General features: G+C 39.5%; 1 protein-coding gene across 3 annotated transcripts; it reads right to left on the reverse strand.

Moving 5' to 3' along the window:
• Positions 1–1,467: 1,467 nt before the first annotated feature.
• On the reverse strand, positions 1,468–26,734 carry LOC143125403 (NACHT, LRR and PYD domains-containing protein 3-like). 3 transcript variants are annotated; one of them, XM_076286822.1, is made up of 11 exons: positions 26,654–26,696; positions 25,222–25,441; positions 24,190–24,394; positions 21,259–23,230; positions 18,750–19,007; positions 13,974–14,147; positions 13,718–13,885; positions 13,021–13,191; positions 10,394–10,567; positions 2,801–2,847; positions 1,468–2,684 (listed from the first exon to the last, which is right to left on the reverse strand). In XM_076286822.1, exons 3-11 carry the CDS (start codon positions 24,362–24,364, stop codon positions 1,996–1,998), a joined length of 3,828 nt encoding a protein of 1,275 aa, XP_076142937.1. In that variant the 5' UTR covers positions 24,365–24,394; positions 25,222–25,441; positions 26,654–26,696; the 3' UTR covers positions 1,468–1,995. The 3 variants fall into 3 exon arrangements, with proteins under 3 accessions (XP_076142937.1, XP_076142948.1, XP_076142958.1); XM_076286833.1 differs by lacking the exon at positions 25,222–25,441 and having other exon boundaries at positions 26,654–26,734; XM_076286843.1 differs by lacking the exon at positions 26,654–26,696 and having other exon boundaries at positions 25,222–25,688.
• Positions 26,735–27,299: the final 565 nt, after the last annotated feature.

Below are 27,299 nucleotides of genomic sequence, written 5' to 3' on the forward strand. Positions count from 1 at the left end.
CAGCATGCGGTTGTGATGACCTTACAGCCCCTCGTTTCAGTAACAGCAGCTTAGCAAATCCATCTTTAAACTGTCCAAGGTTTTGAAAACTGCCTTCGGTGAAATGTTTTGCAAAATAATAACGGAGTGTCGAACTTTGCAGGGATCTTCTGGTAGAAAAACATTATCCATGCCCCTCGAACTTCGAATCTTTGGGAAGACTATGGAGTCTCCGCTTTCTTTGTAGCCTACGTTTCAGCCTGGAACATTGCATTTACGACCGTGGCTCATTTTCGATATCCTTGAAGAACTGTCTGCTTTATAATTCCTGTGGATGTAAACGAGCAGGCAGCTAAACTAGTGTTTGTCTCATCTTCGCTCTCCATTCACGTTCCTGGGCTCAGAGCACCAGTGGGCTGGTCTGTATGTAAATTTTGAGGCGTGACAAATGTACAGGCCAGAGCCAAATAAGGTACCACCTGCAAGTTTGCGTAAACTCGCAGCTTCTTTTGGATTCGCCCGTTTTATGGCGGGAGTTTCTAATTGTGAGATTTGCATAGGAAGGAGGTGTCGATGGGGTTTTGAAGTTCTCTGTATCTCCATTTCACCCACTGAACTATCGCTATTCATCTATGACAAGGTAAACTCGGTTTTGCATTCTATGACCCCTTTAAAGTAAATACTACATATTTCACCCTGACATAAAACTACTCCTTTAATGACATCTCAGTCAATGTCCTGCCCTTCAACCTCTGAAGTTGCAAGGTTGTTGTAGAATGTTTATCAGCCAGCCTTCTGTTGGAAGGCAAACCATTCACAGTTGCAACACATTTGCCATTACTCAGATATTGCTAGTTTAGTGATTTGCCTTTTATACCACAAGATTATCTTGAACCTACTTCAGCTTCTGTAGATGGCAGTGTAAATTATACCAATGTATAAACTATAATAAAACACAATATCTAACCACAAATAATAATCACCAAATGGCTTGCCATTCACAAAAAGACAATTGACTATGATGAAAACATTACAACTGAAAACAAACCACACCATTTACACCACAAAACAAACACTTTGTAACATAATTGGCTAAATGACAGGCCTATGAAGAACAGACAAACACACACAAGTTTACATTTTCAGTCCCATTCTTTACAAACTACACTAGCACAGACCATGTATTGATTGTGGTTATTCAAATATAGCCTGTTTATCCTACTGTGCAGTGCCGAACTAAGTGCTTCTAGGTAAACATACAGTTTGTTGTCAGTCTAGATTGCTAGATTGTTCCAAATGTAGGATTAGATGAAAAAGTTTCTGACTCCGGAGTTGCATTCCCCTTTGCAGATACATAAAACAACACAAAGCAGTTATTTTACCTTAAAATAACGGCTTGCCGATGCACCCTTTGGACACCTATAGTACTATGTAATGTAACAGTAATGTTGCAGGTGGGAGTATGACCATTTTTATTGCTTTTAAATAAATTGTCACGTATGTTGTTTCCTACATCAGTCCTGTTAAACAAAAGAAACCCTGTGCTGTTTCCAGGTGCAATCTTTCTCACAAAAAAAAACAATTAATTGATGAGCTCAACAGGTATTCCTGAAGGAATGTGTTTATTGGCTAAACGTTAATGGCTCGGTTTAAGTTATCAGAAAAAAGGGATACGGCCCAGTTTTTTTTACTGTGACTGTCATTTAAAGATTGCTTTCCAATGAAACAATGTGGGCATAAATGCAGGCTAATGTATTTTAAAATCAAAACATATTTTATTTATAAAATGTGGCCACATTGCAACAAATTAAACATCAGTGAAATTTACATTACATTACATTACATTTACATTACATTACATTACAAGTCAATTTATAACTACCGGTAATTAAAACTGTTGTGCTCGGACAGAAACCCACTGAAAAAAAAATTCTTGGATCTGCTCAATTATTGTGGCCTATTTTGATTTCACAAAGGTGAGTCTCAAAGGTGAGTTTGCATCCCCTCTTGCTGGGTTCACTGACTCAGGAGAGTGATTGATGAATCATAAGGATCTGGTCCGAAGGCGAAGTAAGGTGTGACCGGTGCACTAAACGTGGTGTGAATTGTCTGCAGCCAAATCCTCTCCCGTGAGGAGACGCTGTAGAAAGACACAGTGCCTGCTGGCCAGTCCAGGTACACACCAACTCGCTGAGGGTCTGGGATGACCCGGCTAGTGCCGGAGGACAGACTTGGGTGGCATATCAGAAAATGGTGGTCAAACTGAGAGTCTGTCAGGAATCTCCGCACACTGTTTGTTGGTGTCCTCTCATGTCTCAGTGTCCTGTGGTGTCTGACACCAATGTAACCCCCACCAGTCCAATCCATTTCCCAGTAGAAGCGTGCCCCAGATAAGTATGGGACACACTCAACTTGTCTCAATGACTCCAGACCAGTCATCAAGTCTCCAGTGGCAAAAAAGGTGAACAAATCTAAGCCTTGTTGTCGAGGACTTGTTGATTTTGTGGCTTTTTTTCTGTTAGACGAAAGGACTACTCCAAGCATATGAGGATGATGTAGGGTAGAGAGGTCGTCATCACTCACCCCACTTGCACATCCATAGATATTCAAACCGGCCCTTTCACTGCCTATGTCACACATTCTGATTTCCCGAGATTTTATTTCCAATACGTGAACTAATGAATGAAATGTGAGGTTTACTGCATCTGTTTTGGAGAGAACAAAAGGAAACATGAAACATACACAAAATGCATGTGACAATTTATAACAAGTATGCATGCACACACAACTTTTAAATAGCTGAAGTCATAATGGAACCTACATTTTTTTAGACCCCATTTTAGGCACCTCTCCCCAAGCTGCTCCATGCTGTAAAAAAAGTAATCGAGGAATGTTTTATTCTATTTATTATGCACAATACGTAATTCATAATGGTGTTTTTGTTCTAATGACAGTAGTTGGCTTATTATTTTGTGTTTCTTGACTTTATTAGTTTAAAGTAATTAATTAAATAACTGACATGAAGATCCTGGAACTATGCTTCAACAATAGATTCAAACTTTACAGTTTTTTACAACTGTTTACACACGTTTTCAAAACTCTGGGCCAGATGTAATGAACGCGTTTGCGCCCATTTCAGGCGTATTTGTTTCGCGACGTGCGTGTAAAATCATTGCGAGGTATGTACAAACAGGCCGCAATGATGTAAAAGCGCAAACTGCCTGTCGCGGGAGCTGAACATGGCTAATTGCGTTTTTCGTGTCATGCATATGCATTCATGGGAGGATCCAGGGGGAAGCGTAAAGAGCGCCTAATTATGTATTCCGCGGTATGTACAAAGACTGCTCCTGAAAGCGCACGTCGGGGCAGCTGTGGCCTACAGGTTAGAGCTTCGGACTTGTAACCGGAGGGTTGCCGGTTCGAGCCCCGACCAGTAGGCACGGCTGTAGTGCCCTTGAGCAAGGCACCTAACCCCTAACTGCTCCCCGAGCGCTGCTGTTGTTGCAGGCAGCTCACTGCGCCAGGATTAGTGTGTGCTTCACCTCACTGTGTGTTCACTGTGTGCTCAGTGTATTTTTCACTAATTCACAGATTGGGATAAATGCAGAGACCAAATTTCCCTCACAGGATCAAAAGAGTATATATACTTATACTTATACTCATATATATATATTCTGCGCCTAAATACTTCCGCCTTGTAAAAGCAGGTGTTAATCCAAATTGCAGTTCAATGCGTCAATAAGAGAACCTTTCAAAGACAACAGAATCGCTATTTAGAGCAGCGGTTTTGTAAGTATTTGTACTATCAAAAGCAACCTTAACTTTCGTTGGCCTTTTGAATGTCTTACTTTCACTTTCACGTCATTCACTTTGAGTAAAACTACTGATCTTCATTATCTCCCTGCTTGTTGACATCTTATCATGTATGGTATAATTTCATGATCGCTAAACGCTTGATTCTTTTTAAAGGTAAACTATGCAGTATTGGCAATTTCCTTACTGTTTTCTCAGTTTTTGCTTCTTTTTCGCTGGCTCTGTCATGACAAATGTCTGAGAAACTCCATCGCTACCTTTTTCTAGCCGGTGCCTGGCGTGTATATGTATTTGAATGCAGTAAAGCAATTCGTTACACTCGTTATACTTCCTGACACTGAGGCCGTCGGCCCACAGTTGCAAGGGTGGTTTTTCCGCTCACAGGCGCTAGGGGGAAGCGAGACGGCCACCATTCAACCCGAAAAAAGTCATATAACCATTCCAATGACTCTGAAGCTGTTAAATGAAGGTAAATTAAGCTAAAAAACGTGCACATTAAGCAAAAAATCCTGCATAGTGTGCCTTTAATGTTGTCATCAGTTAACTTCATTCAACTGCGCTTGCTATACAGTTGTGGACGTTCGTAAATTGCGTTTATGGGCGGAGAAAGGCAGAGAAAGGCGCAGTTTACACTAGTTTGATAAATACGACGGAAACTTGGGTCTGACAGCGTTCGCAATCTGCGGTTCGTCCATGACGCTGATAACGCTACGTTCGCAAATGTACGTACATCTGGCCCTCTGTGTCTACTTTTCAAAACTCCACACACAAAACCAACAATTGCTCACACAAAATGCAAAATGCCTCAAATCTCCAGCAAAATGACACACAACATTCAAAATGTCAAAAACACATATTTAAATCAAACATTCACCTCACATTACAAACACTTTTGTCATAATATGACATTTTGGATACATTATGTACACACTGTTGCTCAAAACCTAACGCTTATCTGTCTTTCATAGGCTTTATGTATTTCCCTACAAGAGTGAAAGTTACGGTATCTACAGAGAGAAGTTGACATACACAGTAAAAATGCAAGCAATGTTGAAACCAAAAATAGTGATTTTTCCCAAATAATTTGCTGTTGCGAATACAGTATTTTACAGCCAACAAGAATAAAGCAAAGCAAAATACAATGACCACCAGATGTACATGGAGTTCTGAAAAAGCTGATTTTGCCTAAGACGGAAATGACTGACTACTATCAAATTACTTTGCTTTTTCCAAAGAAAAGTGTGTGTGTGTGTGCAGAGGCGTATCAAGCTTTTTAAAAGTGTGGGGGTTGTGGGATAGGAAAATGAAACAATCTGGCCAAATTATAAATAACTCCCTATAGGGACGTTGTAAGTATTTTCTGAGAGGGGTGCGGACTATATTGGTGTCCGGGTGTTTCTCCCCCGAATTTTTTTTGAAATTCTGATTGCTAAACTCACCATTTTAATGCAGTTTGGGAGGGACAGAAGAAGCAGCGCCCCTCATATATGTGGCTCATGTGACATGTAGGCCTACATGATCTACCTGCTATCACTTCACTATTTGACACTACCCACATGGAGACATAACTCATGTTATAAATCAAGAAATCATTTCAGAAATTATGTTTTGTGCATATGGGTTAGCAGGCTACAATAAATTGCCTAACAGACAGCAGCCTAATTTCGAGGTATCACTTATACCTATTAAATAAATGTAAAGGACACAGAATAGTGACAGAACTGTAAGCTCAAATTCAAAAACGTTTGAAGTCTACCCAAACATATGCAAAGGGAATATAAATAAATAGTGTTGCATATAGCCAGCTTAAATAATGTACATTTAAATATTATGATTAGCAGTTTCTATGCTTTGCAGGGACGCACACATTGCATGAGCGCTCATAAGCGTTCTATTTGAGTTTTACATGCTGGAAATCTTAGTTCTCAGATGTAGAACTCAAAGGTGTCTTGACGCCGCCGTTTGTAAGATCAAAATAAGATGTTTTAAATGGAACGCGATCGTATTTAAGATATTAAGATCTCCAGTAGCCTAGATGTAGCACTACGGCACACATTGACAGTGAAATGCCGCCGACGTTTGATCAGATCAAATACAGTAAGATGTTCTAAACACGCTGTAATTAAGCTGTTCAGATCTTTTCCAAGCGTCTTGGAGACGTATGTGTGCTGACTGGGCTATGTCTATAGTTGATGACACCAAATGAAAAAGTATTTCTGATTCGGGAAACTTTTAGCCTAGTTTTTTTTTTTTTCAGTCCGCGGTTCCATACATTCAATTTTGCTGCAAATGATCAGACGTGTGAAGCACCGGGCATAACTTAATTTCGCGGCTACGTGGACCAGTAGGTTAATTGTTGAGGAGGCCCATAGTTTGAGAAAAGCTGCAGATCATAGACAGAGAAAGCATAATGCTCTGAGAACAGAAGCCAAAGGTCTTTCTGCAGAAACAACAAGTGCCTTGGTGCGCGCACCCCCGCTTTCACTTTGACTCCCGGCATTTCTATTGTGACAAAAACTGTCAGACAGTGAATTTTGGTTTACTAAATTAGCACAATGCGGTAACAATTATCATTTCAATTCTACCTGAAATCTGCTCACTGCAGACGTTATAATGCAGACCCAAGCAGCAGCACACCCTTGAAAGACGCACACTTTGAATTTGATCAGAGCGGCTCTGGTTCTTCACTGGCTAACTTGATGTGATTGGCTGGATGACCGTTCAATCAAATCAACAGACCTCTCTCCGTGTGTGTGCGTTATGGTAGATACGGTTCTAACTCTTTACGGGAGCGTTTATTTCCATATTTTAGTTTCATTTTAATCTGACAAAAAGTGTGGGGGATAGAATCGTGTTCCAGCAAAAGTGTGTACGTTATAACACCGACATCCCCCACGCTTGCTACGCGCATGTGTGTGTGTGTGTGTGTGTGTGTGTTTGATGTGTGTGTGTGTGTGGGGTTGTGTATGTATTCATAGGTCTATATAAAAATATTGATCTAACTTGGGGAGACACAAAAACATAGTAAAAAAGACAAGTTTTACTGTACATAAAGTCGACTTTTTGTAGAACATTCCTTTCAAAGTATCTGCATTGGTTCTGAACATTTCAACCGGAAATCCTCTAGGGCCAGATTGAAAGGGTCCATACCTACATATAGAGTGTACTGTATCTATTCATAGGCCTATACTAAGGCAATGATTGGATGGTGTTCCGTAAAGTAATGAGTGTTTACACATGTGAAGAGAGAGAGTGAAGCACTGGTGATTTAATGTGGCATTTTGATGGGTTGTCTTTGAAAAACGAAAACGAAGTTACTTCCTGTTAGATTTTTGTGTGTTAAGTAGAAAATGATGTGTGGTGGTTTGCAAAATGTGTTTTAGTAAATTGAAAACTGAGTCAAACATTGAGAATTAGTGTATGGTTTTGCAGATTTGGTGTGGGGTTATGATGTTTGGAAGACATGTTTAGAAAATTGTGTGACAAGCAAAGATTTAGTGTGTAAGCAGTTGAAAAAAACTGTAAACAGTTTAAAGCATATTTGCTCTCAGGCTCCCCCTATAGTTGAGAAGCGCAATAATAAACTAACTGAATATGCGTATTTTGCTACAAAGTATGAACATAACTCCGATACAATATAGAGGGAATGCACCGACAGCAGTCTGTAGAAAGATATCTCTGAATTCCTGCAGCATAGCAGCTTTTCCCATTTTGATTTCGGAGGGGGGTATTGTTCCTACCCAAACACAAAAAGTGGTTGTTAATCGCCTATAGAGGGACGCAGAAGTGGCAGAAGTGTCACTTCAGGTGACCAAACCCAAAAGATATGGAGCATAACTGAGACATGTTTATAGGTGCAAACGTTAGTTAGTAGAAGTGGCCCATACTGTTTAAGAGGAAATATTTAATTTCAATATGATCTACACTCACACTGAATTTTGTCTTGTTGAGAAGTATTCATCAGTCACACATTTGAGTGTGATAAAGAAATAATTAGTAGATTCTAAGTGAACAATGCTGAATGTTACTTTTGAGTATTACAAGTTATTATAAGTTTAATTTTTTTTATTCATTTAATATCCACCGGAGGTTTAGGGACGTATTCTCTCGTGAGAACTTTTAATCAGAGATTGACATTCCAAGGATAAACTACCAGTATTATGGATGTTGAGCTTCTCTGTTAACTACAATACAACTGTTAGCAACACGGACCAGATCATCGCAAGGGAGTGTATGGTGTGAGAATGACCCCACATCAAAGTTTATTCATAAAAGTAGTGAGGGAGTTAAGCATGCATGAAGAGTTCTTGAGAATGGATCTGGATGCAGCTTCTCATAAATCTGGCGGACCAATCAAATTGGGCTTTACAATGATGGACAGGTGAGCAACAGCGCCTCGTCTATCACGTCATCTGAGCATGCTTAGGTTGATTATGTTTCCAACAAAAACGCTATGGCTAGAAGGAGACAGATGGCTTCTAAGACCCCATATGGAAAATGCATATTATTTCAATGAGGTTTTATCACTGAAAACGATTATTTCTGAAAGCTTTGGCCAAAGTTGAGATGTCGGAAAACTCATGGTTTCACTTTCATCAAGGGAAAACAGCGTGTTGCATTGTGACATGTTGTTCCCTCGTTCATTTGAAATCTCTGATTGACCACCTGTTCGAGGGATTTGCGACAGCCTTTCCCAGCTGTTTATAACATGTTTGTAGCATATCAGTATTCAACACATAGGCTACCAGTTTTTTCCTAATAGCATACCCTACTACGTATCTCTTAGATTTCGCTAATGAGTGTTGTAGGAGATATTGACAGCACAATAACTTTTACAAAAGACCAGAAAACAACGTTAAGGCATTTGTGGAGATGAAGGATGGTTTGTGTGTTCTTCCTACATCTCACGGTAAGTTATTTTGTTGCTCTGATTGGTTAGGTCTATCCATTCCGCCCCCTGTGTCGGTTGTAACACGCCCCATAATTACGTCCCAATGGAGCAGTATCATTCTCATATTCTGACTAGAATTGAGTATGGCTACGTCAGGCTAATGCAAGGGAGGAGGTATACAGCATTTATTGTAATTATGTCCATATAGGCTACCCAGGGCTCTTAGACACCCTATGCAAAACAGCATCCCTAGACTTATATTCTGCTTGCTACATCTCATTTAAGCTAGCCTACTCCATTTATGTGTATTCTGAGTGTAGTCATTTTAGTGGGTTACTGTAGGCCTACACATGGTTTAATCGTCAATTCAATAGGAGTGGTACTAGGGCTGCACAATTAATCGGATTTTAATCACGATCACGATTTTGGCTTCCCATGATCAAATTTGCGTGATTGAGCGATATTAAAAATGCGTGCTCTACCCATAGAACCAACCTGGCAACCCATAGAACGCTCCGCTACAAAACAAATCAAGCACTCCTTAAACCTGTCTGACCATGTGCCTGCATGCAGCCTACCAATGACAGCTGTTCCCTGCACTGCTCAGCCTGATGCACTGCTCGGTTTGGATGCACTGTGGACTAGTAGCATTATGTTAACTATTAGTAGGCTAGTTAGACTATAAAATAAACGACGATCAAAAATCAAATGTGTGGCACTGCAGAAGGCCAAGAGCTTGTCCCTCGAAGCGGATCATCCATTGTTCGAAAATATTTTGGCAAGTTAAGTTAACCAAAAATATAAGCAAAGCAGGGCTCTCAACTCATAGCCTACTGTGAAACACATCACATGACGTAAACCACACATGACTTTTTTATCACGTTAACTTTTAGTCCTTGTTTGCTTCCTCCGATAGCCTATATTGTAATAAGAGTTGAGCTAACGACGGGATCCGTGAATTTTATTCATGTATTTTATAAGCTACATGTGTAACCTACAATGCATATGCATTTCAAGACACAGCCTACTAAAAACGAGTGAACAATAATGAAAATGTAGCCTACACGTCAGTGTTTTACATATCAACGAATGACTAAACCAGGGGTGTCCAAACTGCGGCCAGCCACGCACTTTAATCCGGCCTGCCAAGCATTTATTAGTTTATCATAGGCTGCTCGCTATTTTTTTCCAGTGATAGACGACGTTGTGGTTAACTTTAGGCTACTGCAAACTGCTTTACACTCTTCTTAAAGAACGTTTACAATGTCAATGTCAAAAGAGCTTGTTACATCGAGATACATAGTATCTCCATTGCAGCAGATCTAGCAGATCACCCCTGGACTAAACGATTACAGTAAACTCATGAACAAGAAGCAGAGCTTAAGTGGCTAATGGGAAGCGTTGGGAGGATTCCCGGTGGGCCGTTAAAGTTTTCCCAAATATTAACAAAGTAGCACCCAAAACATTTGTTTGGAAGTTGTTTGGAAGTTTGGAAGTCGCAGTCAAGTCTATATTTGCAGTAATTTAGGGGAGTAAATGTGAGGGGAAGAATTTGGGTGAGCCAGATAGCAAGTCCAATATGTTTAGGGAAAAAATATTTTTGTCACTAAAATGAGTTAATAATCGTGATCTCATTATTGATCAAAATAATCGTGATTATCATTTTGGCCATAATCGTGCAGCCCTACAGTAAGTGGTACATATATTTACTTTAGCTTCTGTAGATGGCAGTGTTGATCTTGCTTCCTTGCAGACAGCAGCTGTATTCCTGACTCTGCTGGGTGATTGTAGCTGAGATCCAGCTCTTCAAGATGATGGGGATTTCTGATGAGAGCGGAGGCAAGCAAAGCACAGCCTCTCTCTGTAACCTGGCAACCAGACATCCTGCAAAGACAAACGTTCAAGACTTGTTAGTTGGGTACTAAATTGTACAACTAACCAACGTGGAAATACAACACTAGGGGCCCTATCGTGGCAGTCTAAAGCGCACGGTCACTGGCGAAAAGCTTATTTAAATTTAGTGGGATGTCCAGTCCACATTGGGAGTGTTTTCTGTATCAAATGTCGGGCGGATGGCGTTCTTAGGTTTCTTAAACAGTCATGGGTGTGTTTTGGGCGTAACATCATTTAGAATGTCATCTGTCATCCCCTTAACAGAGCGCAGTGCAATTTTGAAATGCTTATCGGTATTTTACTAGTCAGCGGCGCATTTGAAGGAATCTGCTTGCACGCAAGACCGTACAGGGGCTCTTTTCTAGAAAGCGTTGTTTGCTAACTTGCGTCGCAACCTTGGTAGTTCGCTCCGTCGTTCTTGGATTTGGTGTTTCTAGAAAAGGAAGTTCGAACTCTCACTTGTGTTGTTCCTTGGTAGTTCCAGTTGGTGTCCTGAGCGCCTAAACAAAAATCACAACTACCAAACCAAAAATTGCGAAGTGAATGTTTATCTCGTGACTCAATGATCGATCTATCCTGTAGTTTTATTTTGATTAAGAGACTGACTAGCCTACTTGGCTCATTCTTGCTATTTATGTTAATTTGAGTATTGCCTTGCTTTTTGATAAGCTAGTATTATAATCTTCACAGACTCTTAAAATCAGCACAATGATAAATGGTGTAGTGGCTAAAGCAGGTGACTTGTTATCGCAGAGTTGTAGGTTTCATTTTCTTATGATGTGAAATTGTCCTTGCTTCTTGCTACCTGCAGGTGAACTAGTGTGACATGTAGATTCAATTGTTTTTGACTGATGTCTTGTACCTATGGTCTCTCGATGTAGAGTAACATAAATATGTATGGTCAAAACCTATTGTTGTGTCTCGTAGGCCTACTCTTACTCAGAGGTGAAAAGAAGAGATAGGATGCGAACTCTGGCCAAGCGCGCAGTGCACCGACGCGCTGCCGTTAAGCCACGAGACAGTTGACAAGATTTCTGATACCCAGAAATTCGTCCAGGCTATATATTTTTTTCCAACATAGATATTTAACACAAATAGTAACTATATTGGTCGGCTTAAGTTAACTGTTTTATATGCTTGCAATAGGTTTAGGTTTTTGCTGATGGCAATGACAATTATGCCAGCATTAATCACTCGGTTTACAATTAGAAAAATGTCGACATAGGCCGTGACAGAACATTTCTAGGAGGTGGGGTATTACACGTTACCACTGTTTCTACCAATGATATGTATCGCTGCATTATCACCAATGTGATGGAACTACGATGTTCGAAGGTCGGAGGTAGCGAATTGCGACACAGGTACGATGCTTTCTGGAAACAGGTGTAACAATGTCATTGTTTGGTCACAAGTTGCGTCGTACCACGGTGGTTGAGCAACGTCGTTGCTAACTTTTCTAGAAACGACACCCTGAACAGTTATTCCACTAAACCATGCTTTACTAAAACCTAGTATAGTATAGCCTACACGCATTTGCACTCGTCTACTCATTGGCAAAGTGAAACTAACTTCATCGTTGTGTCAGTCAATGACAAAACAGTTATACATATCTAAAGCATAGGCTGGAAAAAGCAACACTTACCACAATAATGTTCGAATGATTGAATAAAAAAACGTTTATCCTGCAGAGGTTTCTTACATCTTGTGACGGTGCGTCTTCAGCTGCGCTTCATATTTGCCTCTCTGTCATTACCAATTTGGAAATGATGGTAAATAACTACTCATTGTGAGATGTATTTCGTAATAATTTATTCTAATTATATTTCCCATTGTAATCGTGTAATTTGAAATGTTTTGCATGGATGTGCGCTGGTGCATGTTCATGGATGATAGAAGGATGGTGCGTTGTGCACCCGCCCATATCACTGTTGATAACGCGCTCTTAAAATAACATATAAACAACTCGCCATGGACTTCTGACCAGGTTTCTCTCGATCAGTGGCGTAATGCATTTTAGGTAGTGTAAGATAATGATTTTTAGACAATGTGCCAGACCACTCCCTAGGTTGTTAATTGCCACACCCCATGGGTGCATTGTTTAAACACGAGACGTGCAAAATGAACTTTGCGCTGAGAAAATAATGAGTTTTCCGCCATGCCGCAAGATATGGCCCAAGATGTGATTATGTCTTTTAACACAATTGGGAGCCACCTACATTCACTTTGCATTCATAAGATGAATATATGGTATTTGATTAAACCGATCTAGTATTTTGTCCGCATAACAAGTTCAGCCAGCATGCAGGTTTTTTTGGGTCTCCAAAGGTAAGATTGATAAGACACAAAGTCAGGAAAATGTGACAGGTGTGATTAAAAACTGATATTAATGAACCAACAAGGAGTCATTACTGGACTGCATGTTTCAACGTATCTATTTTTCTCACCTGAGGACCCGAAGGGAGCAGTTGGGATTCCTTAATCCAGCTGAGAGTCTTCGAACTCCTGCATCCAGCAAGTCGTTGTCAGACATATCTAGGTCTTTCAGCTCCGAAAAAGACCACAAGACAGGAGCCAAAGCCGCACAGGAGCCCTTGAAGAGGTTACAGTCTTTCAATCTAGAGGATTGAAAACGTGCACACAATGTAAAAAAAAAAAGCCAGACTTCAGTTTAGTCCAAATCAAAGAGAGTGTGGCACTCTGAATATCATAAACAATTTCAACAGTATTCTGAAGTGAATGAATGGTTTTAAAGTACACAGCACTCTGAACTCTATAAACACTGCTTCCAGTGTTGTTTGGCATATTTCAGAAATACTCTGCCAAATACTGCCAAAATGTCCAGAGGCAGTTGCCATATACGAATATAGTTAGCATATCCAAACAACTTCACACTTGACACACTCTGGCTTGGGTCATCAACAAACACCTGTGCCAAGTGATCAAGGTCTGCCAAATGAACGGTTTGAGAGATATCTGAGGGACAGATAGACATACATGCTTTTTTAGATAGAAAGGTCATCTGCTAAAATATATATTTTTTTCCTGTCAAAGTTAAAATGCTTTTAAATCAGGATCAAAATGAGGGAAACTGGAAAGGGTCAGAAGACTTTCTGAATATGCTGTACATTCACCAATACACACCCCAGTGTGTTTAACCGACAGTGGGGACTCATTAGTCCGGTGCAGACCAGCTTAACTCCTTCATCTCTTAGATTATTGCCACTCAGATCCAGTTCCCTGAGACTTGAATGTTGAAGGACCTTGGCCAACGTCACACAGCACATCTCAGTAATGTAACAGGCACACAACCTAGTAACAAAATAGGGCAGTATGTGTAAGAGAACCCACTGGTGGACAACATATTGTTTTTAATGTCAAGCAGAAAGGATGGTAGTACCTCAGCATTTCCAGCACACATGTTTCGCTTAAAAGTCCCTGTAGAACTGTCTCTACTCCAGCATCTGTCAAGGGGTTGTAACTCAAGTCAAGTTTCTTCAGTTGGGATGATGGCATCTCCATGGCTTCGGCCAGAGTGTCACATATATCCTGTTTCAGTTTACATCCACGGAGGCTATTTTAGGGAAATCATGTTTAAACGGTACATTTTATGAAACTGTTACTTTTCCAGGGCTGCCTATACCCACTAAGCAAAAACACATCCAAACGATGTTCATTATATGTCTTTGTCGAACGCTGAATTTTTTTTTAGAAAGAGTTAGAAAGACGTCTTCTGAATATCCGGTTGCGATGCTCATGCAATATTCAAAAGCAGGGCTGTACTCGAGTCCGGTCTTGGACTCGAGACCGTTTTTCTATGGTCTCGGACTTGTCTCGGACTCGCTAGTATTTGGACTTGGTCTTGTCTCGGTCTCGGCCACTAGTCTTGCCAAATATGGCTTTTGGTCTCGACCGAGTCCAGGTGTCTTTAGGGCCATCAAAATTAACATGTTAATCGCTGTGATTCATTTTGAAATTCATAATGCGTTACAAAATATTAACTAGTGTTTCCCTTTGTGGGGGCTGATGTCACGTAACGGAAGCCGCAAAACCTAAAACCGCAAGCCTGAGAGTTTATTTTACTGTCTGTGGAGTTAGCTGAAGATGAAGAGGAACCAACATGTAGCAATAAATAGTAGCTTTACTGCAAACTGCTTTTCACTCTTGTTAGATAACGTTTACAATGTCAAAATGCATCAACAGCAACAGTTACATAAAGATGATACTTTTCGGGTCCTCTCCATTAAGATCCAACTTGAACATATGCTACTCCATTTAATTGAGAGCGCATCTGAGCGCACACGAGAGGGAGAGAAAACGATTGGCAGGCTCCAGCTGGCTTGTCGTTGTTGATGATAATTAATATCTCCTTTTTAATATAAGAAACTTTTAAAAGGAAGGCAACAAAGACGAGGTTAGAGGAGATCGCGGATTTATCCAATTTCCACTATGACCAGTTATAAACTGTGAGAGCCAGGGCACTTTGACATGTAGGCTGCACTCACTGTGATTTGAAAAATGGACAAAAATATGAAGAGTTGTCTTTGCCTTTGTGTAATGGAACTGGTGAGTCTTGAAGTCTTCAATAATTTGTTTACATGAAGCACATATTATGCCGATCGAAACACATTCCACTCCGCTAGCTAGGTGACTGGCTCAGGCTCATCATTCACTTTTAATTGCAAACAGAAAATGTCTAGCTAGTATCATGTCATTACATGCTTCTATTTCCAAAGGAATGAAAGCTGTTTATACCAACTTAATATCATGCTTATCATTGTTAATATTGTACAACACATGTGGTACAAACAATATTAGAGCTTGTGGACTAGCTATAGGCTATATTTCAATGGAGCTGGTAAAAAAAGATCATTATGAGAACGTGGCCACAATGGGCTTAGTGACAGTGCACCATTTACAAATGAGTTAAACAGCATCAAATGTGTAGTATTTCTTAAGAAATTAATACTTTAAAACACAATTATGTGTCAGTATTATCATTTAAATAATATAAAAGTGTTTTACTTTTACCTTTGTGGGTGGTTACTCATTAATTTTGTGATTTATGTTGTATTTAATATGCCATTTAAGAAGCTTTAGTCTTTAGGAACTTTTTTATTGGGGTTAATCGAGATTAATTCATTTCAAAATATATATTTTTAATCGTTTGACAGCCCTATAATAATATTGGAGAAGGGGAATGGCTACACTTACAAATCCTGGGTGTGTTCACACTGTTTTTGCTTTTAGATAATAATAATAATAACCCAAAATGATTGTCTTGATACTGTCATGCATAAGACTTTTTTTCCTATCCTGGACTCGGTCTTGACTGAGACTCGAACCTTTTTGGACTCGGTCTTGTCTTGGACTCGAACCTCTTTGGAATCAGTCTTGACTTGGTCTCGACTAGTCCTGGTCTTGGACTTGTCTTGGACTCGACAAAGGTGGTCTTGACTACAGCCCTGTTCAAAAGTAGTTCAGATATGAATTCTGAATGTTATTCAACGTCTTTGCTGTCATGACAAATCTTTAGCTTTAAGGCCTTATTTCAAAATTCAAACCATGTTATTATTTCACAATTGTACATCAGCAGACCACATAACAATGGCTGCACCTTTGCTGTTTACAATGGAGGAATAATCTAGCCTAGCTAACGCCAGACCTCATCTCATTGAGATGGGGTCTGGGAACTACACATTCATTTTCTTGTATTTGAGATGTGGTTTACGAATGACCAGAGCCGTTAATTGGGCGCTCTGAATGTCTATCAGATGCGTCTGTACGTAGCTCATAGCCACTTCGGTGTGTCGCATAGACGTCGTCATTGTCTTGCTGTCCCCCCTCCGTTCTGTTATTGGTTCCTTCGTTGAGGTGAAAATCAGGTCCATGCAATCCAGGCCTAGCAGCGTGAATAAAGTTGCGTCCAAGTCAGCATGGGGAAACCCAGGCTAAGAATAATCTGTGTCCGACTTTTAAAATCAACGAGAGGGGTATTTCACAAAACCTATATAAGGGATTAAGCTGGGATTTTTTGGTTATCCTGGCTGAATTTAAACTTGACTTGGTTTCACAATGTATTCTGTGCAGCTAGCCTAGTCCAAGCCAGGCTAACAGGCAGTCTTAGTTCATTCTAATGTTAATTATGTTGTCTTATTGGTTCAGCCAATGGTCAGTAGTAGCTTGCTCAGGGTACCTACACATAAAATGTAGCACCAACAACCTAGTTAGTGAATCCAGAATTTATTGCAGAAGATCTCACACAGAGGCATGTCATCTATTGCCGAAGGTAATGCCTTATACAGACTTTTTCTTCGAGAGGAGCTGGTGGGGGGCGGGTGGTAAGTGTTCTTTTAGTCTTCTGTAAAAAACTCCGGGTTCGCTGACTAGGTTGTTGGTGCTTCGTTTCATGTGTAGGGACCATACTGCAAGTTACTGAGGAGGTTTGGTGCTATTTTGAACAATTGTACTGGTTAAAAAATGCTATTTGTGAAGCGTTTGGCTCACTGCCCTAATAGCTAATCCACTGTTTGCGATTTGGGACTATAGCAAATTCCGGGCCAAGATCTGTAGTGGTTGATCAATGAAAAATACGCGGCATAGCAAATTCCGGGCCAAGAATACTCGGCTTATTTGATGTGTTATAATGCAGACAAACACCCTGGGGTCAATTTTCACCGGAATTACACACAGATTTCAACATTATTAATATGTTATTTTAAAATACTGCACTTTGCTGTCAAATAAATATAAATATGTCAAATTACACACTGTTCATTGTTGTTTAATTAAATTTAAATGTTTTCTTAAAATACATATATTTCCTGTTAACCATGTCCAATATCATTCAGTATGCATTCTGGCATAGACCAGTCATGGGGGTGCACTCTGTAATACTGGACTGGTCACTTCTTTTCTACACTACATCTGGAGTGAACCTACATTGTCATTTGGTTGGCTCAGTATGCTCAAATGCTCAGTGCTTTTTGTTACCTAGCAACGCTAATAGGAGTGGATTGGTTTTTGTATCAGTTCCGACAGTTCTATTATGAGGCACCTCAATATATCTGCCATGGATGTAGAAGTACTCTATGAGCCTGTGTGGTGATGCATCATGGTAATGCTCATGTTGAGTGATGTTGGTGAGTTACTTCTAGGGACTTTCTTGTTTCTAATGTTTATTTGTTTCCCTCATTACTGTTTATTGTGACTTGTTGGGATGTGTACAAGGTAGAACAACTGATGAGCAAAGTTACTGTGTAGGTGATTTTCAGAGTATGGTCAGGATTACCATTAAAGAAACTAGACGTACCTCTACAACATATTTTATTACAACTAATTTAGGGAAAATGGGTCAAATATATCCTCCTTAAAATGGGGGGGGGAGAGGCAGAAAACAACTGTCAAAACAAAGGGCCCTGACAGTCTAAAACGCATGCTCACTGGCGAATACTTCTTCGGGGTTTGTCCAGTCCATATTGGGTGTGGTGGTTTAGTTATGAAACGTTATGAAACATCTGGCGCATGGCGGAAGAAGGTGGGCCTTATGTTCAGTCAAGGATGTGTTTGTGCCGTAACATCCTTTAAACCAATGAGAGTGACATCTGTCATTCCCCTTAACAGCAATCAGCGTGACTTCAAACAGCGCATCGGTATTTTGCTGGTCACCGGCGTATTGTAGGAATCTACTTGCACACTACTGGCCCCTCCTTAGGTCGTTAATTGCCACACCCCTTGGTGCCTTGCTCAATAAAAGAGACGAGCATGGCGAAAAACTCGAGTCTACGATAGGAATAAGCTTTGCGTCGTGATGATTATAGACTTTGCGCTGCGCTTTAGACTATCATGATATGGCCCATATTAGCTATTGTAACTAATTTTACCACCTCATCCGCAGGTGATTTTTAAATAAACTTTTTTCTTCTCTGGGTAAACAGGAAGACATACACAGGGAGCTAAAATCTATCTAAATTATATATCTACAACGTGCCCAATTTAAAATCTATCTACAGTACATTACAAATGGTGGGCATTATATGCAAACAGTTAATACAGCATGGTTTACATACAAAGGAAGCAAACAATGTTTTAAATTGTTAATTTGAATTGCAAATATTATAACAATAGTAATAACTGTAAAGTCAAGGATTGTACTGTGCTTTTCTATGCCCCTTACCATAGAGTATGCGGTTGATGGGATCCCAACAAAATGGCTTTCAGCAAAACCGGTCCTGTCTTTTCTAGGTCAACAAAGCTGAGGTCGAGGGAAGTGAGCGAGCGATGGGAGTTTTTCAGCCCATGTGCCAGTGCATCCACTGCAGGTTCCCCTAAATCATTGTGGCTGAGGTCCAACTCTCTCAGGTGGGAGCTATTACACTGAAGAACTTGTGCCACAGCCTTACAGCATTTTTCATTGAGTATGCAATCCACCAGCCTACAAACAAAAAAATGACATCATGTGACAAAATGTCAAATGTCGAATCCCTCTTTATCTATCAACGTTTTCCATTTTAAAATATTTAAACAACAACATGAGCCCTCATTTGATGGCAAAAAACGGCTGGCGGAAATATTAGTGAAGTGCAAACACACAGCACTACTTCTATCTAAACTCCATAGAAAATAGGTAGGGTGAGTCAAAGAGGAGAATGCACAAGTGTGGACCTAGGAATCTGGACGATCTGTGAGATTTTGTTAAGACGAACGGTCTTAAATCTCTTGCTTTGTATTCTCCAGCTTTATGGGGCGTCATAGGTGAATATTACAAGCTGTTTTATTGGCAAAGGGAGGCTTAAGAAGGTATTATAAGCAGGGGTGCCAATAATTGTGAGCAACGTGTTTTAGTTAAAAATATTTATTTCTTTATGAGATTTTCCTTTTTCTCAAAATAAATTTGCTTCTTTTCAAGGTTGGATTTTTCCTATTTTTTTCCATTGTGAGATTACAATAAATCACCAACAGATTATACCGGTTTTTAGTCAACTTTAGCAGAGGTGCCAATAATTCTGGAGGGTACTGTAAATAACTTGTAATACGGTAACAGTAATACAGTTCAAGTAATTTCCAAGTCGAATCTCAAGTCTTAGAGGGGCAAGTTCAAGTCAAGTCTCAAGTCTTGTGTCACGAGTCCAAGTCAAGTCTCAAGTTTTGTGTCACGAGTCCAAGTCAAGTTTCAAGTCTCTGGCCATGTGATCTGTCCCTAAAACTGTATTGTTAAATCTTATGAATTCAAAGCTGTAGCTACCATCCATACAGTACAGTATCAAAGTCAGTTGTAGGATTGTGTTGGTACCTTGACTCAAACTATATCAATTAAGGTATCAAACATGGTTTTCATGACTGAGGGTGATTTTTGTCCCCCTGGTTTCCTATGGACATCTGTTTACTTATACCATGTTCTGATTTGTTTATATAGCAATGTGTTTTGACTCCTTGTCTCTCTGTCTCCGCCCCTATCCTGAATCTGCGTATTAGTGTAATCATTGTCTCACCTGTTCCCCGTCATGTGCCACGTTCTTCACTTGTCCCTTGTGAATTCAAAGCCACTATGTGTATGTGTACGATTTACAGTTCAATGTTGTTTTAGGATTAGACAAGCTAGGCAAAAACTTTTCCTTCATCATTGAAACTATTTAAAAATATATTTCAAAGGCTTTTAAAGAGGGCTGGCCAAGAAAATGGAAAATTCAGGTCTTCACTATCAAATAACTTCAGGGGCCATTAATGAAGCCTCCCCAAAAGTGTGACTTCAAAATGTGCCTGAGTTGTGAAATACATCATGCAGGTCAATTCCAGAGCCACGAGAGGAAATTTACAAACTAGATTTGGATTTTGTGCAATCGTGAGTTGACATACTGTCACTATTAAATCAGTCAAATGCAAGGAGCTCTTCCTTAAGTTATTACACATCATTCAGTAGCGTCTTTTGGCATGGGCGAAGCGGGCAGCCGCCAAGGGTGGCATTTTTTCATGACACATGGGGGCTGCAAAAGCCGAACAAAATCGGAGTATTTTTTATTTGCTTGTTGCTGAGAAGGTCTCACACACAGAAATTCTCCTTACTGAAGAATATCTCATTACTAATGCTTAAGTCATTCATACTATGAATTGCTTCCAAAACAGCACATTTAATTTATAACATTGGCTACCAGTTATTTTTCTGGATTGTGAAATAGTTAAAAAAAAAGATAATACCTACAAATTGAATCTGCACACCAAAATAAATTGGTTTTGTTTTGACAATGGTTGACTGTCATGAGGCATAGGTGATTTTGATTCTGGAGTGCCAAATAAGCACAGGACAAGAAAGGGTCAAGTCAAGTCATCAGGTTGGAAAAAAGAGCAAAGGAAAGGAGAAACGAGCAAAAGATGCAGCTATTGCGTCTGTTTATGAGTAGGCCTAGTCTATTAGTCTATAGGCCTACATGTAATGAAATAGGCTAATGTTAATTTACAACATTTGGGGGGGGGGGGGAGGGGGCACTGTGAAGAAGGATGGTGGCTGCTCACTTAGCCTAATTCAAAACATTTGTAAAAAACAAAAATCGATAGGGTGCCATCTACGGGTTTTTCTTTTTTTTTCTAGGCTGCGAATACAAGATGAACTGTAGTGTAGAATCTGTAGTGTAGAATCATTAAATCAGCATTTTATCTTCTAGGGTGGAGTTATCAACCAGGATACTCACTTGGCTCTGATGCAGCGTCCCAGAACTGGAATCAGTCTTCTCTGCCCCTCTCTTGATGTGTTGTACTTCTTCAGGTCAAACTCCTCCATCACCTCATCTGACGTGGAAATCATGTAGGCCAGGGCAGTGCACTGAGCTGCACTTATCTTCTGAGTGGAAAGATTCATGGAGGTCATGAACTTCTGAATTTCCTTTAGCAGTGACTCATCTTTCAGTTCGCTGAGGCAGTGGAAGAGATTGAAGCAACGTTCTGGGGATGGGAGCATGCTCTCTTTCATCATTATGACCTTGATTTTAATGTACTGGACAGTTTCCTCAATGCTCTTTTGATCTTTGGTTATCTTCAGCTTGAAATGTCTCCACAGACTCTCATCCACTGAGAGCCCAAGAAGGAATCTGAGAAAGAGATCCAGATGACCGTTGGGGCTCTTCAGAGCCTTGCGAATTGCAGCCTTCTGTAACTCATGAAGACTTTTCATTGGCCGTGAAGCAGTCTGTTGAATATCATCCTCATCACTGTACTCCTCATCATCCTCACTTGTCGCATACTCATCACTGGAATCATCATCATCATCATCACTGAATTCATCTTCCTCTGTATTACCACTCTGCTTCACACTTTCCTCACTATCGTCATCATAGTCATACTCATATCTGGATCTTTTTTGGGGTGGAAATGGGTTTGATCCTTCAGAAGCAAACAAGTAGAATGCATGGAATGCAGCAAGATACTCTTGTATGGTGAGATGGACAAAACTGTACCACTTCTCTCGGATTGTAGGATCTTCCTCTTTAAAAATTTCAGTGAAGACCCCTGATTGTATTGAGACGTCAGTGACGTCGATGTCGTGCTTGCTCAGGTCACTCTCAGAAAACACCAGATTTTGTTTCTCCAAGTTTGCAAAGGCCAGCTCACCCAATTTGAGGATTACGCTCATGTCTGTCTTCGATAGTGGCACCGTATTGTGTTTGCCATAGTACTTCTCATTCTTCTTCTGCATCTGATGAAGAAGAAATCGGGTGTACATGGCAGTCAGGGAGGTAGGGATATTTTCAGGGGCGGTGTCCAAGATCTCAGGAATAGAAAACACTGTCGCTGAAATCCAACAGAAGACTGGGATGTGACACATTATGTGTAGGCTCTTTGATGTCTTGATATGGGAGATAACCCTGTCGGCCAAAATCGGATCAGTAATTTTCTTTCTGAAATACTCCTCTTTCTGTGGGTCACTGAATCCTTGTATCTCAGTCAAACGATGTGGAATCCAGTTACTGACTTTGTGGATGGCTGCCGGTCGAGAAGTTATCCAAATATAAGCAGATGACAAAAGCTGTCCTTTAATCAGATTTGTAATCAACACATCCACTGAACACTTCCTTGTTACATTAGATGTCCTCTTGTTGTTGTGGAAATCAAGAGGAAGTCTGCTTTCATCCAGACCATCAAAGATGAAGAGGATTTTATAGCCATCATACTTATTTGGGTCTTTGACATCTCTAAGTTCAGGACAGAACTCCTCCAGCAGCTCTTGAAGACTGTACCCTCCATCATCTTCAATCATTGTGTTCAAATCTCGAAAGGGAAGCACGATCATGAGATCCACATCCTGATTGGCTTTCTCTTCTGTCCAGTCAAGGATAAATTTGTGCACGGAAACGGTTTTTCCAATACCAGCAATTCCTTTAGTTAAGACAACTCGAAAATCTTCATTTTCGTCAGGTAAAGGTTTAAAAATGTCGTTGAGGTTGATTGGAGTGTCTTGAGATGTTTCTGATTCGAAAACACTGTCCAATTCCCAAACCTCATGTTCATTGTTTATTCGCTCTCTCTCTCCCTGAATGATGTACAGCTTTGTGTATATATCGTTGAGCAACGCTGGGGTTCCTTTCTTTGCTATGCCCTCTGAAATGCTCCCAAATGACTTCCTCAGATTTGATTTCAGTTTATCAGATACTGTTTTAATGCAGATATCTGGTTGAAAAAAGGTAGTATTGATATTAATATCAGAGGGTTTTAAAGTATATCAGAGGGTATTTTGTGTACAGTGTGCTATGATCTTATGTGTGGAAATGTAGAACATTTTTGTGACATATTTTCAAGATTAAGACAATGGTTAGGAAGAATTGTTGGCGACACTACAAAACTCAGTGTACATAAAGCATTTTAAGCAGATTTATAAATGTATACAAAGTATTTATAAAGCACCAGGGCATCTGACAAATCTAATCTATATGTAACTATTAAAACACATGACTGAACTCATGTAGTGTTTTAAACTAGGTCTAGTATACAACCTACACGACCATTATTAAAGACTCACTACAGCAAAAATCAAGTGTTTAACCCTTTTGACATGTTCATTTGGTATTTTTTATTCATGTGTTAGAGGACATATTCTGAGTGGGTACACATAATTCCTGAGGATTTGAACTGTCAGTGCACCATTTTATGTCATCAAATCCTAACTGACTGTTACGGCATGATTTACAGTATGCACTTATGCATCAGGGATGAGGAAGAAAGTGTAGAAATATTTTACTGTTTTAAGGGGATGAAATGATTTGTTTTGTGAAAAAAAAGAAGAATGTGTATCTTTGAGGAACTAAAATGAGGTTATAGGGCTTAATCAATGACTGGAGTTGGACTTCAAAGCTTGGCTCAACAAAGAGTATTTGGTGAAAAACCAGCATTAGACACAACACAAATACGTCATTAGAGCCATTATCAAGGGGTAAAAGAAGCTTTATGAAGTCATGTTTTAATTACTACTTTAATACCTTGATGTATGCAATCATTACTATGTCTATACTTGTGTCAATTATGAGACATTCTAAATACTTTACAACCCTTTATGAATGTGTTTACAATGTCATATTGGTAGGAAGGATGCATGCAGGTACGGGGGAAAGATGTGGAGTATGCATTATGACCTGATTTCAACACAGGAGCTGAGGATGTGCTGACGTTGATGTTGACAGATCCTTCAATGTGGCAAGAATGAAGTTGAGGTACCACTGCAACACCACCCATATGAGCCGTAATGGTGGGTTGGAGAGGTCCAGTCTGAGCCGTAATGGCCGATTCACTGGACTTGGAATCGGCCATTACTAAAAGTCAGCTGTCAAATGCTGAATCCTGGTAAGAAAGATAATGTGAGAATGGTGGAGAGATCACAGAGCCAATTGCTATAAATATATAGACTATATACTGTATATACAGCGGGGAAAATAAGTATTGAACATGTCAACATTTTTTTCAGTAAGTATACTTCCAGTTAGGCTATTCACATGAAATGTTCTCAAGACAGTAGTATTAACTTACTGTAGATAATCCACACATATTAAAAAATCCAAGCATTAATGTCCATAAGTAGAGTTATGAGTAAAAAAGTGAAATGCCACAGGTAAAAACTATTGAACACGCCGAACTGAAATTTCTTAAATACTTTGTGGAAAAGCCATTATTTGTAATGAGAGCTTCAACACATTTCCTGTATGACTAAACTAATCAGTTGCAGTATTCAGGTGTGATTTTGGCCCATTCATTCACTCTAACAGATAGTCTTTTAATATTGAAGATTCCAGGGGTCCCTCTTGTAAATCCTGATCTTTAGGTAACTTCCAAAACTGTTCAATTGGATTTATGCCTCCACCACCAAACCTCACTGTTGGTATGGTATTTTTAGGGTGATGCACAGTGCCATTTCTCCTCCAAATATGGTGTGTAGTATGACATCCAAAAAGTAAAATTTTGCTCTCGCCTGACCAGAATACATTTAATTCTCTCAGTGTTTTATAGGGTTGTCCAAATGTTGTGTAACAAACTTTCAACAAGCTTCAACATGTTTTTCTTCAGTAATATTGTGGGGTGTATGTGCATAGAGGCCATGTAACGTGCATACAATAGAGGCCATGTATTGCGGGGTGAGTGTGCATAGAGACCATGGCGGTGGAGTGCATTACCTATGATTTTCTCTGTAATAATTGAACCTGCTGCCTCCAAGTCTTTCTGGAGCTTTTCCCGAGTGGTCCTTGGCTCTTAGGCTACACTTCTGACTATCCTTCTGACTTCCTGACTTCCTTCAGAAATCTTGTGAGGAGATCCTGTGCATGGCCGATTGATGATCCTGTGATGTTCCTTCCACATGCAGATAATGGCTCCAATACTGCTTACTGGATGATTCTAAAGTTTTGAAATGCATAACCAGTTCCACTGATATGTTTTGCAACAATAATGTTGCAAAGGTCTTGGAAGAGCTCTTTGCTTTTACCCATTATGAAATGTTTCTTGTGTGACACCTTGGTAATGAAAAACCTTTTTATAGCTTATTAATATGTACTAATCCATCTTATATTAATTTGCACAGATAGGAGGGATAATTACTCTCTAATTACGTATTCCAGCTCGTTCCTTGCCATTCCTTGCCTTTGTGTACTGCTTTTTCTTAGGTGTTCAATACTTTTCCCTGTGCCATTTCACTTTTTTACTCATAACTGTACTTATGGACATTAATATTTTATTTATTTTAATATTTGTATTACCTAAGTTAATACTAATGTCTGGTGAAAATGTCATGCAAATAGCCTCACTTGAAGTATACTTACTGAAAAAAATGTTGACGTGTTCAATACTTATTTTTCCTGCTGTATATGTGTTATAAAGTGTAATTAATTTACATTTTACACTAACAAATGTTTCCCTTTCATTAAAGTAATATTGCCTCAGCGATTTTTCAACTATTGACTAGACCGATTCTTTAACATCTTCTATAATTTTCATAAATAACAAATTATTTAATTACCTCCTAGCTCCGTACTATGAATAGCCTACATGAAAGATTTACTTTTTGAATTAAATTACGGAAAACTTTTCCAAGATGTTGCCTACTATTTTTTAGATGCACCTTAGTTAAAACACACTATGGCTGTTTCAGATGCCTACAAATTTGATCTGAAGCTGCATCTATCTTACGACCCAGTTAATTTTGCATCTTAAGTTTCGATTCCCAATTTCCTACGTCAGCTTTCTTGAAGCTAGCCTACTTACGCAATTAATGCTCATAAGTAGGCTATTTAGGAGAAAACTGATTAAAACATTGAAAGATTTTGTTAGATCATAGGCTACAACTAGGCTATAACCTAAAGGCCCGAATAGAGGATATACCTTGGCTATAACATTCAGGCTATGCGTTCATAAATTAGAAAGTAATTTTCTAGAGGAGCTCCTCTGTATGGTCTATTTTCCTACGTCTTTTTGAAAACTATTCTGGTTATGCTACTCTCGGTTTGCAGAACTAGATTGGATTTATACTGCATTAAACAAGGTGCAGAGGCAGACTGACAACATTTCAAGCAGCAAGAAAACCGGCCATTCTTGCATTATGTAGTGTCTTACCTGTCCTGAAGTCGGGTCAAATAAGACTGTACCAACCAAAAACTTTGACTGTATTCCTCTCACCATGCTTCCGCATCCAAGGTACAACGTTTTCTCTCCGCCCTGAAGGCTGCGTCCCGCAAGCCCGTCTAAATCCCATAGAGGGCGTAAGAGGGCTTTGAAGGAATATAAAAATGTATGCCTTCAAATGCTGTGTTAGACAACAATTAATGTATTAGACAGCAACAAGAAAAAAAAAAAAAAAATGTATTAGACAGCAACAGCATTATCAGAGACAGTGGAGAAAGGATCTTTGGTATTATATAGTAATGTATTATGACCAAATGGCATTCAAACAATTAGTAATATTATGTTCATCAGCCCTCAAAAACACTCATAGTTTGTAGGCTACTAAAATGTGAATGCAAACAAATTTGAACTAATTGTCACTTATTTGAATGACAGTTACAGTGGAGGAGATGAGATAACAAAACAACTTGCTCTTTCAGCTAATTCCTCCTTAATCAAACATTCATTGTTAAATGTAAACTGTTTTTGTCATTATAATATTGGCATTGTTTATGTTGACCATATATGGTAAACATAAACAATGCCAATACTATAATGACAAAAACAGTGAATATATAAATATAATATATAACAATGA

This window comes from Alosa pseudoharengus, unplaced genomic scaffold, assembly GCF_046254945.1.
Source record: "Alosa pseudoharengus isolate Yale_2024_CS ecotype anadromous, Long Island Sound unplaced genomic scaffold, YU_APseudo_1.1 YU_APseudo_1.1_scf_1, whole genome shotgun sequence".
Taxonomy (NCBI): Eukaryota; Metazoa; Chordata; class Actinopteri; order Clupeiformes; family Clupeidae; genus Alosa; species Alosa pseudoharengus.

What these genes read in the sequence shown, in the direction of transcription:
- LOC143125403 (XM_076286833.1), bottom strand. Translation starts at nt 24,364, where the DNA reads ATGGCCGATTCCAAGTCCAGTGAATCGGCCATTACGGCTCAGACTGGA. An exon ending in GGACGCTGCATCAGAGCCAA is followed by an intron (nt 19,008 to 21,258) that starts GTGAGTATCCTG and finishes TTTTGTTTGTAG; the next exon opens with GCTGGTGGATTGCATACTCA. An exon ending in CATCAACCGCATACTCTATG is followed by an intron (nt 14,148 to 18,749) that starts GTAAGGGGCATA and finishes TCCCTAAAATAG; the next exon opens with CCTCCGTGGATGTAAACTGA.